Source organism: Pan troglodytes, chromosome 10, assembly GCF_028858775.2.
Source record: "Pan troglodytes isolate AG18354 chromosome 10, NHGRI_mPanTro3-v2.0_pri, whole genome shotgun sequence".
NCBI lineage: Eukaryota > Metazoa > Chordata > Mammalia > Primates > Hominidae > Pan > Pan troglodytes.
This window is the reverse complement of record NC_072408.2, coordinates 19,006,685-19,020,481: the sequence shown is the minus strand read 5'-3', so window position 1 is coordinate 19,020,481 and position 13,797 is coordinate 19,006,685. Positions and strand designations below refer to the sequence as shown.

Sequence of the window (13,797 nt, the reverse complement as noted above, 5' to 3'; positions counted from 1 at the left end):
CAGAAGCCTCCACTTGCCCTCACAGAGCCTTGGAGGGCGCCTAATTGGGAATGGTGCGAGGCTGGCTGCAAAGATCACAGGGGAGAGTGGGACTTTGTCAGGTCTCCATGATGCTGGAGCGGCGAGAGGGGAACTCACTCACCTGCTATTCTCCCAATGGGCATGGCGTGCTCTTCAGGCGGGGAGACAGAGACCATGATGTGGTTCATGTAAGCCAGGTCTTCCCGATGAGAGAGGTTGATGGGCTTCCCTTCCCTATGCAGCCCGTCCTCGGAGAGCCTGGATTGTTTGAAATCCACGGAGTGCCGGGGGTTCAGGATCAGAGGGTGCATGATGGGGCTGGGCATCAGCTGGATCACGCGTGTGCTCTCCTGCCGGGGGCTGGATGGCTTCGGGTGGGACTCGGAGGACGCTGGGCAGTGATTATTCTCCATGGGAGACACTGACAGAGGGTAGGACTCCTGGTGGTTGTTCTCCTGGTGCGGCCTGGGTCCCTGAGCTCTCTCAGCTGGGGAGAGGCGGCGGATCATGTTGTCCAGGGGGGACCGGAGGGGCCGGTGCTCGGGGTCAGGAGAAGGCCGGTGATTTGTCGTGATAGGTGACCTGGAGCGGTGCAACAGTTCAATGGTGGGAGGGTTATGGTGCACATTATCCACGGATGGCCTGGGGGTCCTCTGGACACAGTTATCTGTCGAGCAGAGGGAAAGACAATCACAGACCCCAGTGAGTTGGCAGGACAGGAAACTCCCTGCGGCTCTACAGGCGGTAAATGGAGGAGCGTGTAGGTATGCGTAAAGGACCTTTCTCCCCAGAATGCAGTGTCTTTTTCACTGCTTAACAATTTGAAGGGTGCATATTTTTTTTTTCTGTTTGAGATGGAGTCTCGCTCTGTTGCCCAGGCTGGAGTGCAGTGGCACGATCTCGGCTCACTGCAAGCTCTGCCTCCCGGGTTCACGCCATTCTCCTGCCTCAGCCTCCCGAGTAGCTGGGACTACAGGCGCCCATCACCATGCTCGGCTAATTTTTTTTATTTTTAGTAGAGATGGGGTTTCACCGTGTTAGCCAGGATGGTCTGGATCTCCTGACCTCGTGCTCTGCCTGCCTCAGCCTCCCAAAGTGCTGGGATTACAGGTGTGAGCCACCGCGCCTGGCCTTAAGGTGTGCATATTGAAACTATTTTTCTATTGCCAGACAACCTAAGGATGTCTACAAGCACTCCGTTAATGACCTACCTGTGGCCTGTAGGCACAAGAAAGCCAAACTTCCATGCCCCATCTTTTGGCCATCATTTAACTCTTCTACGTCGCTTTCAGAGGTGGAAGGGTTCTTACGGGTTTCTCTCTAGATGCTTTCATTGACTTACATTTTCACAACTAAAATTTTCATATTCTCTAACTCTAGGAGTTATTAGTATTAGTGATAATGTTAATAATATTAGTAATAATTATTAGTAATAACTATATCTTAGATGCTGGATTTCACTGTTTAAAACTTATAGCACTCCTGGCTGGGTGCGGTGGCTCCCGCGTGTAATCCCAGTTACTCGGGAGGCTGAGACATGAGAATCACTTGAACCCAGGAGGTGGAGGTTGCAGCGAGCCAAGATCACACCATTGCACTCCAGCCTGGGTGACAGAGCAAAACTTTGTCTCAAAAAAAAAAAAAGAAGAAAAAAGAAAAAAAAACCCCAACCTTATGACACTCCTAACCAAGAGATACCACTAGTACCCCTATTTTACAGATGATAAAACTGAGGCATAAAGAAGTTAAACAACTTACCCAAGGTCACACAGCCAGTTAGGAGATTATAGAACCAGACTCCAGTCAGATTCTAGAACCTGTTTACTCATGACAACATCTGTCACTGCAACATAGAAACTATGACACAAAGTCACACCAAAACCTGCTCTAAGCATGCACAGTGGCCCCAATTTACAGAATGACAATCTTACTGAACTTGAAAGAATTTTTGGGAGCACTTTGCTCCTGAGTGAACAGACCCTACCAGTGCTCAGAGACAGGCAGAAGTAAGGAAGACACAGGATGGATGGACACCTCTAACAATACCTCTAACTCATCCCACTCAAAGTTGCAAGCTGGTGACATGTGAGCGAGGATAACATCAGAAGTGTACACAGCTCAGCAAGAGAAGTAGCTCTGAGGGCTGGGTCGGGGAATGGACCGGCACACACCTGGCTCCAGAAGTCCCTGCTAAGGTGCAGAAGGACAGAAATCTGCCCATAAAAATGGGGATTTCTACACGACTCCACACCCAACTCAATGAACTCTCTCTGGCCACATCTGTTCCCAGGGCAGTCTCACCAAAAGGATGTGCATGCTTGCTGTCCTTGTTCTGGTCAAAGAATTGTCCACGGTTCTAAGTAAAGCAAGTCAAACATATCACCTTTGTCCATTAAGATAATATATATATGAAGAACACATAAAGTGAATTCAGTAATTTGATAGGGTCAGTAAACAGAGACAGACATCGTGGTTTTAAGTTTTACACAGGGTTAAGAAGAAAATGCGGACTTTTTTCTTTTTTGAAAGTTCTACTAGATCTCATCTATCATATGATCACTGAACAAAAATATTGTTCACAATATTAAAAGATCATCTCTTTGAAGGCAAAGGGCTTATTTTGTGACTACTGTATAACCCACTGCCATAAATTCAAGTGCCTCATCATTGGAATAGCTATCAATAGAAGACTGATTTAATAAATTATAGTATATATCTCTAAAAAATGGAGTACTATGTAAAAGTAAAAAGGAATGAGGAGTATCTTGATATTTTGCTAAGGACTAGCATCAGAATCTATGGTTAGATACGAAAAGCAAGATGAAGTATCTATGATCTGCCACCACTTATCTAAACAAGGAAAGGGGCAATTTCAGTTCAACAATAGCAGAGTGGCGTGTACCAAACTAACCTTCTTACGGATAGAAATGAAAGAAACCATATTAAATACATTGAAAAAACTATTTGAAGGTATCAAGGGCAGACAAAAACCGGAGAGGATTTCACTCTTGAAAGAAGGGAACTGCACAGAGTGAGGTCCATATTTAAACAGCTTTCCCCCTGATTCTGTTGATCTCCTAACTGCCCTATGCTGCATGTTCCTCCCCAGTCTGTGCAGCACAGGGGCAGTTAGAAGATAAACAGAAAGTTGCTTGAGATAGAGTAGGTAGCTGCCAGAATGGCAGAAAATTGAAGAAACAAATCCCATACAGTGGGAGCCTCAGAGGGGAGAGTGATTAAATTGGCATGTAAAAGCTTCCTCAAATTCTTGTCTGATTACCGAATAGCCCAAGTGCCAGGGAGACCCTTTGGAGTTCAGTGAAAAGCAACAGTTGTATAATCAAAAGATATGAGCAGAAATCTCAGCTACTGGCTACTGCAGTGGAGACAGAGTTCAGAGTTTGAGTCTCAACAAGTTCAAAGGCTCTGTAAACACTTCAGGCTGTTTGTTACCCCAGAATGGCCACAATGTAGGAGTAAAAACCCTAGGACAAGGGGATCTGCTAAGGGCAAAAGGCAAAATAGAAACAGATTGGACCTAATGAAACGTAGGACCATGCCTCTACAGATTCACAGTAACTGGCCAGTAATTTGATTGCCTCCTAGAACAAAAGTCAATACTCTTCAGTGGAACAGAACACAATCCAGTGTCTCAATGTGCTCAGCATCCAGTCACAATTTTCTAGATATGAGAAGAAATACAAACATGTGACTCATAATAAGGAGGAAAGGCCATCAACAGAAACAGAACCTGAGATAACGCAGATGTTGGAGTTAACACAAACAAACAGAAAAACTTTACAGCAGCTATTATAAATAAGTTCAAGCCCTAAAAGAAAATCATGGTTGTAATAAATGATGACACATACAGGCTGCCAAAAGGGAAATGGAATTTAAAAAAAAGACAAAATAAAGATTCTATAACTGAAAAGTATAATATCTGAAATGAAAGACTGGACTAGATGGACTTAATAGCAGAACGGAGATGAGAGAAGAAAGGGTTAGAAAATTTGAAGACAGATCAGTAAAAATGAAATCCAAACAAAACAAATCCTCAGTGACCTGTGGAACAATATCACATGGTCTAACACACATGTAATTGGTGTCCAAGAAGGAGAATATAGAAAAAAACAGAGTAGAGTAAATTAAAAAATAATGGCTAGATTGTCCTCAAATTTGGTAACAACATTATCAACAACAGTAAATTCGAAGGTCCAAGAATCTCAAGTAAGATATGTAAAATAAAAACCACACCCAGGTACACCATAGTCAAACTGCTGAAAACCAAAAATAAAGAGAAAATCTTGAAAGCAACCAGAGGAAAAAAAGAAACTATGTACAGGGGGAGATTATACTAATATACTATATATGCATAGTATGATATATAGTATATATATATATACACACACCATATATACTATATATGATTATAGTATATATGATATATAGTATATACTAATACTATATAAGTATATACTTACATAGTATATATAAGCCTACGCTAATATATATAATATATTATATATACAAATATACTAATTATGGCTGACCTCTTTAAAAAAACCTGAAGAGAGGGACTGCTCAAACACACACACAAGAAGGTTGCAGATGGGAACCTATAGGTTGAAAAAAACTTAAGAGATACGTTAACCATCTGCAATGTATAGATGTTGTTTGGATTCTGATCCAAACTGTAAAAAACATTTATGAGATGGTTGGCAAAAAGTGAACACTAGCAGATTATTTGATGATACTGAGGAACTACTAGTTTTCAAGTGATATGATGGTTCTATTACGATTTTATAGTCTTTTTTTGAGACCTATGTTGACACTATTTTTTTTTTTTTTTTGAGACGGAGTCTCGCTCTTTCACCCAGGCTGGAGTGCAGTGGCATGATCTCTGCTCACTGCAAGCTCCACCTCCCGGGTTCACGCCATTCTCCTGCCTCAGCCTCCTGAGTAGCTGGGACTACAGGTGCCCGCCACCACGCCTGGCTAATTTTTTGTAGTTTTAGTAAAGACAGGGTTTCACCATGTTAGCCAGGATGGTCTCGATCTCCTGACCTCATGATCCGCCCGCCTCAGCCTCCCAAAGTGCTGGCATTACAGGCATGAGCCACCGCGCCCAGCCTGTTGATACTATTTACAAGAGAAATTATATATCTGGGATTTGCTGTAAAATAATCTGGGATGGTGAAGGAGAGAGGAGGTAGACCACAGAGGAAGACATGACTGGCCTTGAGTTGATCATCAAAACTGGTGATGGGTACATGGTGATTCATTACACAATTCTCTTTACTTTTGTATAGGTTTGATATTTCCTGTTATAAAAAGCTTTTTTTTTAAAGTGCTTAATTAACCTTGCAAGGATATAGGTTGGAAAGACAAGCACTAACTTCCTCACTTTAACCCAAATGCATATAAATGCTTACTGGGCACCAACTAAAATGATCTGTAATCTTTTGTAGACAAGGCAAACTTTCCTTTTATAGATAATATGGATGTCAATTCTGCTGCCCATAGAAATGTATTTATCTTTTGTCCCTGGTTCACTTTTCATTTGTCACAGAATATGATCACTGTAAACAACTATTGAAGACAGTTCCAGTTTGAACTTTCCTATATTTTCTTCTAAATGCCATTTACAGAATGTCTCTCTTTACTTAAAAGCTTATTAAGGCTTAAAAATACTTAAGGATGATGAAGACCATGTATTGAAAAATCCCATTTCCTGAATCCATTTCCCGTCTTATAAATTTCAAAACGGTCACAGGCGTTGGTCATTAATCTGGTTACCTGCAGGCTTTCTTTGATGTCCTGGGCTTCAAGGCTTAGTGTGTGGGTGTGCACTCAGGGCAGGCCTTAGGAAGTCTGGGAGGACCAGGAGAGGAAGAACTTTCATGCCAAGGGTAAAGGAGGAACTGATGTAATGTCCTGGAGAGATTTCACTCTCCGTTCCTGCCCAGACCTTGGGAACAATGCAGGAGGGTGATAGTGCTTTGGATAATCCAACTCAGATTTTACTTTGGACTCAGGATCCAGGCAGGAACAGGACTTGGAGGAGCTTGATTTATTTATTTCTCCACAGATATCACTCAAAGAGGAAGTACTTGATGAAGCTGATAACATTAACAGTAGAGAACTGGATCCGAGGGTATTTAATTCCAGGCTCCTGGTGGTCTGGGCACAACCACTGTCAAGGCTGAGAGGCCTGCAATGAGACCTTGCAAGCTTTGTTTCAGTCTGCAAAGCAGTGCCCATGTATGGAGTAGGCTATGACATTCTCAGCCTGCTGCCTGCCGCCTCTGTTATTATAAGTTGGCAACAGGGCATGGAAACTTACGAGACCAGAGCCGGCAGGCAGAGAAGCTCCGGACACAGGAAATGCACTGAGCGGACAGTGGGTGCATTAAATCCCCCAGATGTAGGAGTCTTCTGTCTAAAACAAGAAGATTTTTTTGGTCTGGCCTTGATGTCTGGGTTTGTTCTTGGTGAGCTGCCCAGCTGGAAAACTGGGAAATTATCCACATTGCCCTCATTCTGAAGGTCTTGATATGGAAGGGAAATATACAAGGAAGAGGGAGGGAAAGCCAGACATAATTAGTCCATGTGGGCACAGAAGGAAGGGAGGAAGAAAGACCAAGGACTGGCAGGGAACCGTCATTCTGGTTGGAAGTGTTTTCTGATCCCAAACCTTTTTCCTTGTAGACCTCTGTCAGACACAAATAATCCCTTCTTCTCACTGCCAAACAGCCTAAAATAAACCAGGACTTTAAGTGGGGTAATTTTCTTTACAAAAAGGTCTGATTTCTTATCCTTTCCTCTTATTAGAAAAGTTTCTCTACTTAAAATTCATAAAAATTTGACCCAATTTAATCATGCTATAAATAATAAATAACCAGTAAACCTAAACAAACAAACAAAAAACTGCCTTTAGTGAAAGTTCTGACCGGTAAGTTTCCAGGGAGAGCAAAGGCTAAGATCAAGTTTGCATCTCACACACCAGGATCACATTTCCACCATTGTGCTTTCCCTAAGCCCACGGATGCTGGTCAGAGAAGAAGGTCACCAGGGAGACGCAAATCAACAGGCCCAGGAGGTAATGCTCACTCAAGCCTCAGTCCACTGGGTTTCACTTTCTCCCTCTCCCAGTCATTTTGTTAAAAATTAGTGGGAAGTATGAATGATACACAGAGCTAGACAGAAGTCATAAGCTCAAGGTCTTGAGGTGGAATTCAAACTATATTTCATATACCACTCCCGGTCTCTTATGCCCATTATGGGTTGACTATCTCTCCCCCAAAATTCATAAGTTGAAGTCCTAACCCCTAGTACCCTCAGGATGTGATCTTATTTGGAAAGACGGTCCTTGCAGATGTAATTAGTTAGGATGAGGTCATTTTAAACATCCAATATGACTGGTGTCTTTATAAAAAGTATACTCTGGACTTCCAGACATACACAGGGGAAGAATGCAGGTGAAGATGAAGGCAGAGACCTCCAAGGCAAGGAATGCCAAAGCTTGCCAGCAAACCACCAGAAACGAGAAGAGAGTCATGGAACAGATCCTACCTCACAGCTCTCTCAGAAGGAACCAACTCTGGCACACGTTGACCTTGGACTTGTAGCCTCCAGAAAAGTGAGATAATAAATATCTGTTGTTTAAGCCACCCTGTTTGGGGTACTTTGTTACAGCGGCCCTAGCTAACTAATACACCCCCTACTCCAGTTACCTGACATTCAACCTTTGCTTGGTTTGGAGTCTTTCCACTAACTGTGTACCTGGCATTTCAGCCTATTCATCCCCACAATGTGCCAATGTCACTGAACTCCCTTGGAGGGCCTGAGAAGAAAACTGCCCTAGTCTGGAGTGGATGATTCACATATGTTTGAGGTTATCAACAATAAACCCTAGGTAAGCTCCTAGAATTTTATAAGCATTTGATGAAAGGGGCTAAACAAAACAAAATGGGTAACTTGTAGTACTCTGAGGCTTAATCTTCATTACTGCAGGCCTGGGCAGGACTGCTTTCAAACAGGCCACCTTTCCAGGGGATCAGTACAGAGAGTACATGCACATCTGCTGACACAGGAGGCCTCACAGTCCTCACAGTCGGGGCTGCAGACTGTCTTGCTCTTCACAGGCAGTATAGGGGAGTCTCCTTTGTCTTCATAAAGCAGCACAAAAGAAGTGAATTAAGAAATCAAAGGATTGGATTTCCAATAAGTCAATTAGGTCTGTTTGGGTAATCCTCTCAATCATGTATAAGGCCTGGGGTCACAGGCGGCACAGAGATAAGGCAGACAGGCCCTGGAGTGGGGAAAAGAGCAAGATGACCCCTTAACTGAGGGCTTCCTTCTCTGGAGATGAAATCAAACTGCTCCCAGCCCCTTATCTCAAAGATCAGATGGCATTTCCCTAGGGGTAAAGGAAGTCTCTTGGAGACTTCCTGCCTGTCTTGTGAGAGTCATTCATGCATATTAGGGATCTCTTGCCCCTAAAACTTCTGGCTTAAGAGAGCACGCTAGCCCTAGGGCTAAAAGCAGCCTCCAGTTGGAGGACCCTGGTGCAGGCAGGAAGGGTGAGGGGTCCCTCCTGTAATAGGCCGAGGGCCCAGACAGATGCAAAGAGGGTCTCTGCACAATCCAGTCCCTACACTCCGTCACAAAACACATGCTGCAGCAGGGGCAAGGGTCAGAAGGTAAAAGTTCATGCTGCCCTAGGCCCTGAAATATAGGAAGCAAAGCAGGAACAAAGGTCCTGGAGAGGAAAGCAGGACTTGCAGAAGGCTGGAATGAGGCTGGGTCAGGGGAAAAAGGTGTTAAGTGGTGCTCGTGGGCCCTGCTCCCAGGGAGGGCAGGAAGTCAAGATCTTGACCTGTTTCTGATGGGACCTGTCGTTACCTGCTGCCAGATTCAAGAATCCCAGAACAGAAAGGGGTGCAAAAAGGTTAATCTTGTAGTTCTTAAAGGAGACAGCCAGAAGATTAATACAAAGGTTCCAAAGGGGTCACGGAGGACCCAGCGCTCGCCAGATACTGCAAGGTGACATAAAATGCAAGCAGTGCTTACTTCCAAACAGGCCGTGTTCTGAGAGTAATGAAGACTGGCACTTTAAATGTATTTTCCCACAGAAATCATAGTGCAGATGAATCCTCAAAGGTGTTCTTGGATAACAGTGAGGGAGGCAACGGCCCTTCCCTACGTATAAGGTGCACAAACCTGATGTTTGCACAAAGTGCATGCAGTAGCGATATTGAGAATGGTTAAGAAAAGTGGAAGGAAAAACCAACTGCACAACATTGTGAATAGACTTACCACTACTGAAGTACACCTAAAAATGGTTAAAATTGTAAATGTTGTGTATTTTATCCCAATTAAAAATTTACACAAACAGAGGTGGGGGGGAAACAACCAAATAATAGCCAGAAATATTGAATCATGATAATGAATAACATTTACTGAATGCTTGGCTATTCTAAGGGCATTTTCCGTATTAACTCATTTCTTTCTTTTTTTTCTTTTTTTTTTTTTTTTTTTTTTGAGACAGAGTCTCACTCTGTTGCCCAGGCTGGAGCCTCATTTCTTTCTTACGTCAACCCTTTGAGATAGGTCCTGTCATTTTCCTTCTTTTACAGGTAGAAAGACCTGAGACCCAAGGCAGTTGCCTGAAGTCACACAGCCGGTAAACTGGGGAGCTGGGATTAGAACCCAGGTAGTCGGGGGATGTAGAGTGCACGCATATACGTGCCGGCATGCTCTCTGGCTCCGTCATGTATTCCGTGGTTAATATGTGTAACAAAGATGTCAAACCCCAGCCCACAGCCTCCTTGACCCTGCAGTCATCAACACGATTCCAGCAAGACTAGAGAATCGAGTGGGTTTACAACCAGTGACAGGATGTGACTTGAGCAGCTAAAGAATGCATCTACCTGTTACCTACTAAGCCGCTGTAGAGAAAGGCCAGCTTTCAAGACGTGACCTGCACTGAGGGGCTGGCTCCTCAGGGGGTGGGTGACAGCCAGTGTGTCTGCTCTCAGAAGCCGGTGCCTGGCTCAGAACCCACAGTTCTCACAGGCTGGGAGATTTTCGTGATGCTAAGACGGCCCATCCCAAGGGAGTTAATGACCTAGAAGGGTGAATTCGGTCCAACTCAGCATGAGTTTTTAATATTATGAACTAGACATACTTTGCAGTCCCAGAAGTCATCGTTGACATTTTTTAGTATAAATTTGGCAGTAACGTAAGCAGGACCTGCCACACACTGTAGCCCCAGTCAGGTGACCTGAAAACTGCTTTGGCGTTCTCATCTCCACTACTGCTACTCGTCTTTCAATCATGTGCTCTATTTTCAGGGCGCCTGCACTACAAATATTTACGAAAATGTATTTTGGTCTCCTCATTCTGCGCAGTGGAATTGAATGCAGGCACTGGCATCAACCCCACCTGGGGTTAAATCTCAGCGCTGCTACTTGATTTTGGGGCATGTTACTTTATTGCTCTTTATCTTTATTTCTTCATCTATAAAGTGGAGGTAATAATATCACCTTCTTTATAGGGTTGTGGTGAGGATTAAATGATTCAAAGATACAAGAGCTTAGAACAGGGCCGGCACACAACAAGGACCCAATAAATGTTAGCTATTATTTTGTTATTAAGAAGCAGATTCAGGCCGGGTGTGGTGGCTCATGCTTGTAATCTCAGCACTTTGGGAGGCCGAGCAGGCGGATCATGAGGTCAGGAGATCGAGACCATCCTGGCTAACACGGCAAAACCCCGTCTCTACTAAAAATACAAAAAATTAGCCAGGCATGGTGGCGGGCGCCTGTAGTCCCAGCTACTTGGGAGGCTGAGGCAGGAGAATGGAGTGAACCCAGGAGGTGGAGCTTGCAGTGAACCGAGATCGCACCACTGCACTCCAGCCTGGGCGACAGAGCGAGACTCCTTCTCAAAAAAAAAAAAAAAAAAAAAAAAAGAAGCAGATTCATATACCTCATCTTCTTTAATTATCTCATTAAAGTTGTATACAATTTCCTTCCGCCAAAGCAGTCTTTGGGCACTTGGGTTTGGTGGTGGGGCAGGAGGGGTACGATTCCCTTCAATAAAGCAATCATATAAATAAAACTTCTGTGGGCCATCGCAGAACACATGCCACCCTCTCCATCTTTCACAAAGAAATGACTTCTCTCAATTATTGAGCCATTCCCATGTGCTAGTTGTAAGAAAAATTGAGATCAATTGCACTTCGATGCTTGAAAGTTCTCCTCATCACTTGCGATTTCCATGTTTACCTTGTGATAAAGAGCTGTCCCAGAGCAGAACTGCCACCTTAAAACTGCATCCAGTGCTATAGAAACAATCTCAGCCCTGCATGTGTGAATATCTGCAAATTAAAGTGATTAAGAATCACTGCCCCATAATCTCTTTGATGGGGCAGAGGACAGGATGGAACTAAAGAGCTGAAATTATCAAGCTCCAAGGGGGTGACGGGATGAGAATGTTTGAGAAATCCGGATCTTGCTCCTTCTCCCTACAGACTGCATATCCAGTCCCATGGGGCGATTCTGCGGAGCTGGTCTCATTCAGAGACTTTAGCCCAGAAGGGAGGCTTATTTTATGTTTCCGTTGAGTTTTTGGGGGCCAATATTCAAGTAGTTCTAACACTAGAGGACAAATGACAATTAAAAAAATATATATATATATATTTAAGGGGATAAAACCCAAAATAAAAGAACCTAAGGTGTGAAAAGAAGTTATCATCACAACTGCACATGACAAAATAAATTTATTTTATAGTCATTTACTGCTTTGATATTTCTAAAGATGCTTTGCCTCCTGGTTTTTGTGAAGGAAGTAATATCATTGTTTATTTTACCTCCTTTCTACATAACTACCTACCTGCATTCTAATTCATATTACAAAGATAAAATGAGTCACAACAGTCAAGGAAAAAGAATGTCCTTAAACTGAGCTTTTTATGATGAAATAAGTGAATGACGCTACTCTTGCTGCCACTCTCAGAGGGGCAACATTATCTGAAGTTCTGAATAAAGTGAGACAAATGAGGAAAGAAGAGATTTTCTCCCACTTCTCAGCAACACCAGGCAGGACACTGCTATGATTTTCTAGATTTTAGATGCTCAAGACCCTGAGGGAAGGGAATATGTCTTATCTTCATATCACCCAGGAAGACTCAGGTTCCTTGGACGTAATGTGGGGATTTGAGAGCTGTAAGAGACTGCAGAAACCATTTAGTCTAACCCCCTTCTTATAACTGGGGAGACAGAGCCAGAGAAATGAGAAACTTAGCCCTTATGATCTGTTCTGGCAGAATGAAGGGTTAGGACCTGGTTTCCCGGCTTCCAGATCTCATCCTTTAAAATATACATACATACTCCCACACACTCACCCCAGTTTGTTTGTCGAGGATGGTTCTGGTTCTGGTTTTGCCTGAATATTTGATATGTAGTCCTGGCTTACTTATTGATGGAGCCCTGTGTCACTGTCATAAGTGTGTTGGTATGGGTGAAAAATTATAAGGTTAACCTAATTATATAAAATCACCCTCCCTTCCCATAACCAATAAGTAAGGAAAAAGAGTGAAAATGCTGGTTTTTCTAGAGGTAAGTGTAATCTGAGGACTGCTTTGCTCAAGCCATGATGTGATTTCAGAATGGAGTACATTATAGAGGTAACAAATGTTCACATATAGAGAGTTTGAATTAGCATGATGATCATCCTCGTGTACTGTCAGGGCATGGAGGTGAACCTCTGAGCTAACACCAACTTCCTAGCTTCTAGCACTGCCACGTGGCTACTAACGAAGGCATGATTTCAATGTAAGAAAGTCATAGAGGATACATGTGGGGAACTGGTGCTAGATTGAGCAAGACACATTTGTACTGTGATATAAATGCCCATTGTGAAATTATGAATGTCTGAACTGGTTAAGTTTGTGGCCACGACGAGGTGAAATCACAAGGCGGTTGAATGATGCCTTCTGTTTGCACTTGACCGTGCATGCTTCATTGTGCCAGGCTGCTTAACAGCTGAGTTGGGCCTTGTTCTCTTTCCATTCTGTCATTCCTATCCACCTATCCACCTACTTACCTACCCACCTACCTACTTACCTATGCCAAGTTGGTAGCAACATGTGTCATCTTGGGTTAACATACTTTTATATGGAACTGTATTCCCAGTTATGTAAAATAAATCACTGGGGAAGTAATATTTGATATGTATAATTTCACTTGACAGATTTTTTTTTCAGAACCAGATCTTTCTGTATGTTAACATATGCCCACATCAATCATCTGTTATCCTTCATAATTAAATGGAACAGTATTGATTCTGGAAACAATTTATGTTGAGCTGGATTTTTTTCTTTTCAGTGGAGAAGGGAAAGAGAGAGGAAGTAGCTGGAGGCAGGAAACTTGTACTGATCCATGCACCTCTCTACTTGTTCTCTTTGTCATCAAGGGCACCATATAGCTGAAAGGCAGGAGGATAGGGAGAGGGCCACCTCTTCATATCACTTCTGTGCCTTGGAAAGCTCTTCTCCCTGGATACCACCGGATAAAGACCTACACTTCTCTCCTTGTTGTGTGCACCTGTTCACTGGAGCACATGCGCCCTGTCTGAATAGACAAAGGAGGGGGACACATGCTCTCAGACCTTGCTTCCTGGCCATCAGCTTTAAGGAATGGTCTCTGAAAATGCACTACTTTTAAGAGCTGGGTCTGAAGCAGAGCTAACTGGTCTGCAGGGCAATGACAC

General features: G+C 43.4%; 1 protein-coding gene across 6 annotated transcripts in view; it reads right to left on the bottom strand.

The window, feature by feature from the left end:
- ETV6 (ETS variant transcription factor 6) overlaps positions 1-13,797 on the bottom strand; it is a 241,205-nt gene that overhangs the window by 21,222 nt on the left and 206,186 nt on the right. For all 6 annotated transcript variants that reach the window (XM_009424865.5, XM_009424867.5, XM_054664080.2 and 3 more), the window contains one exon: positions 143-688. In XM_009424865.5, coding sequence (XP_009423140.2) covers positions 143-688 — 546 coding nt within the window. The remainder of the gene's footprint in view (positions 1-142; positions 689-13,797) is intronic.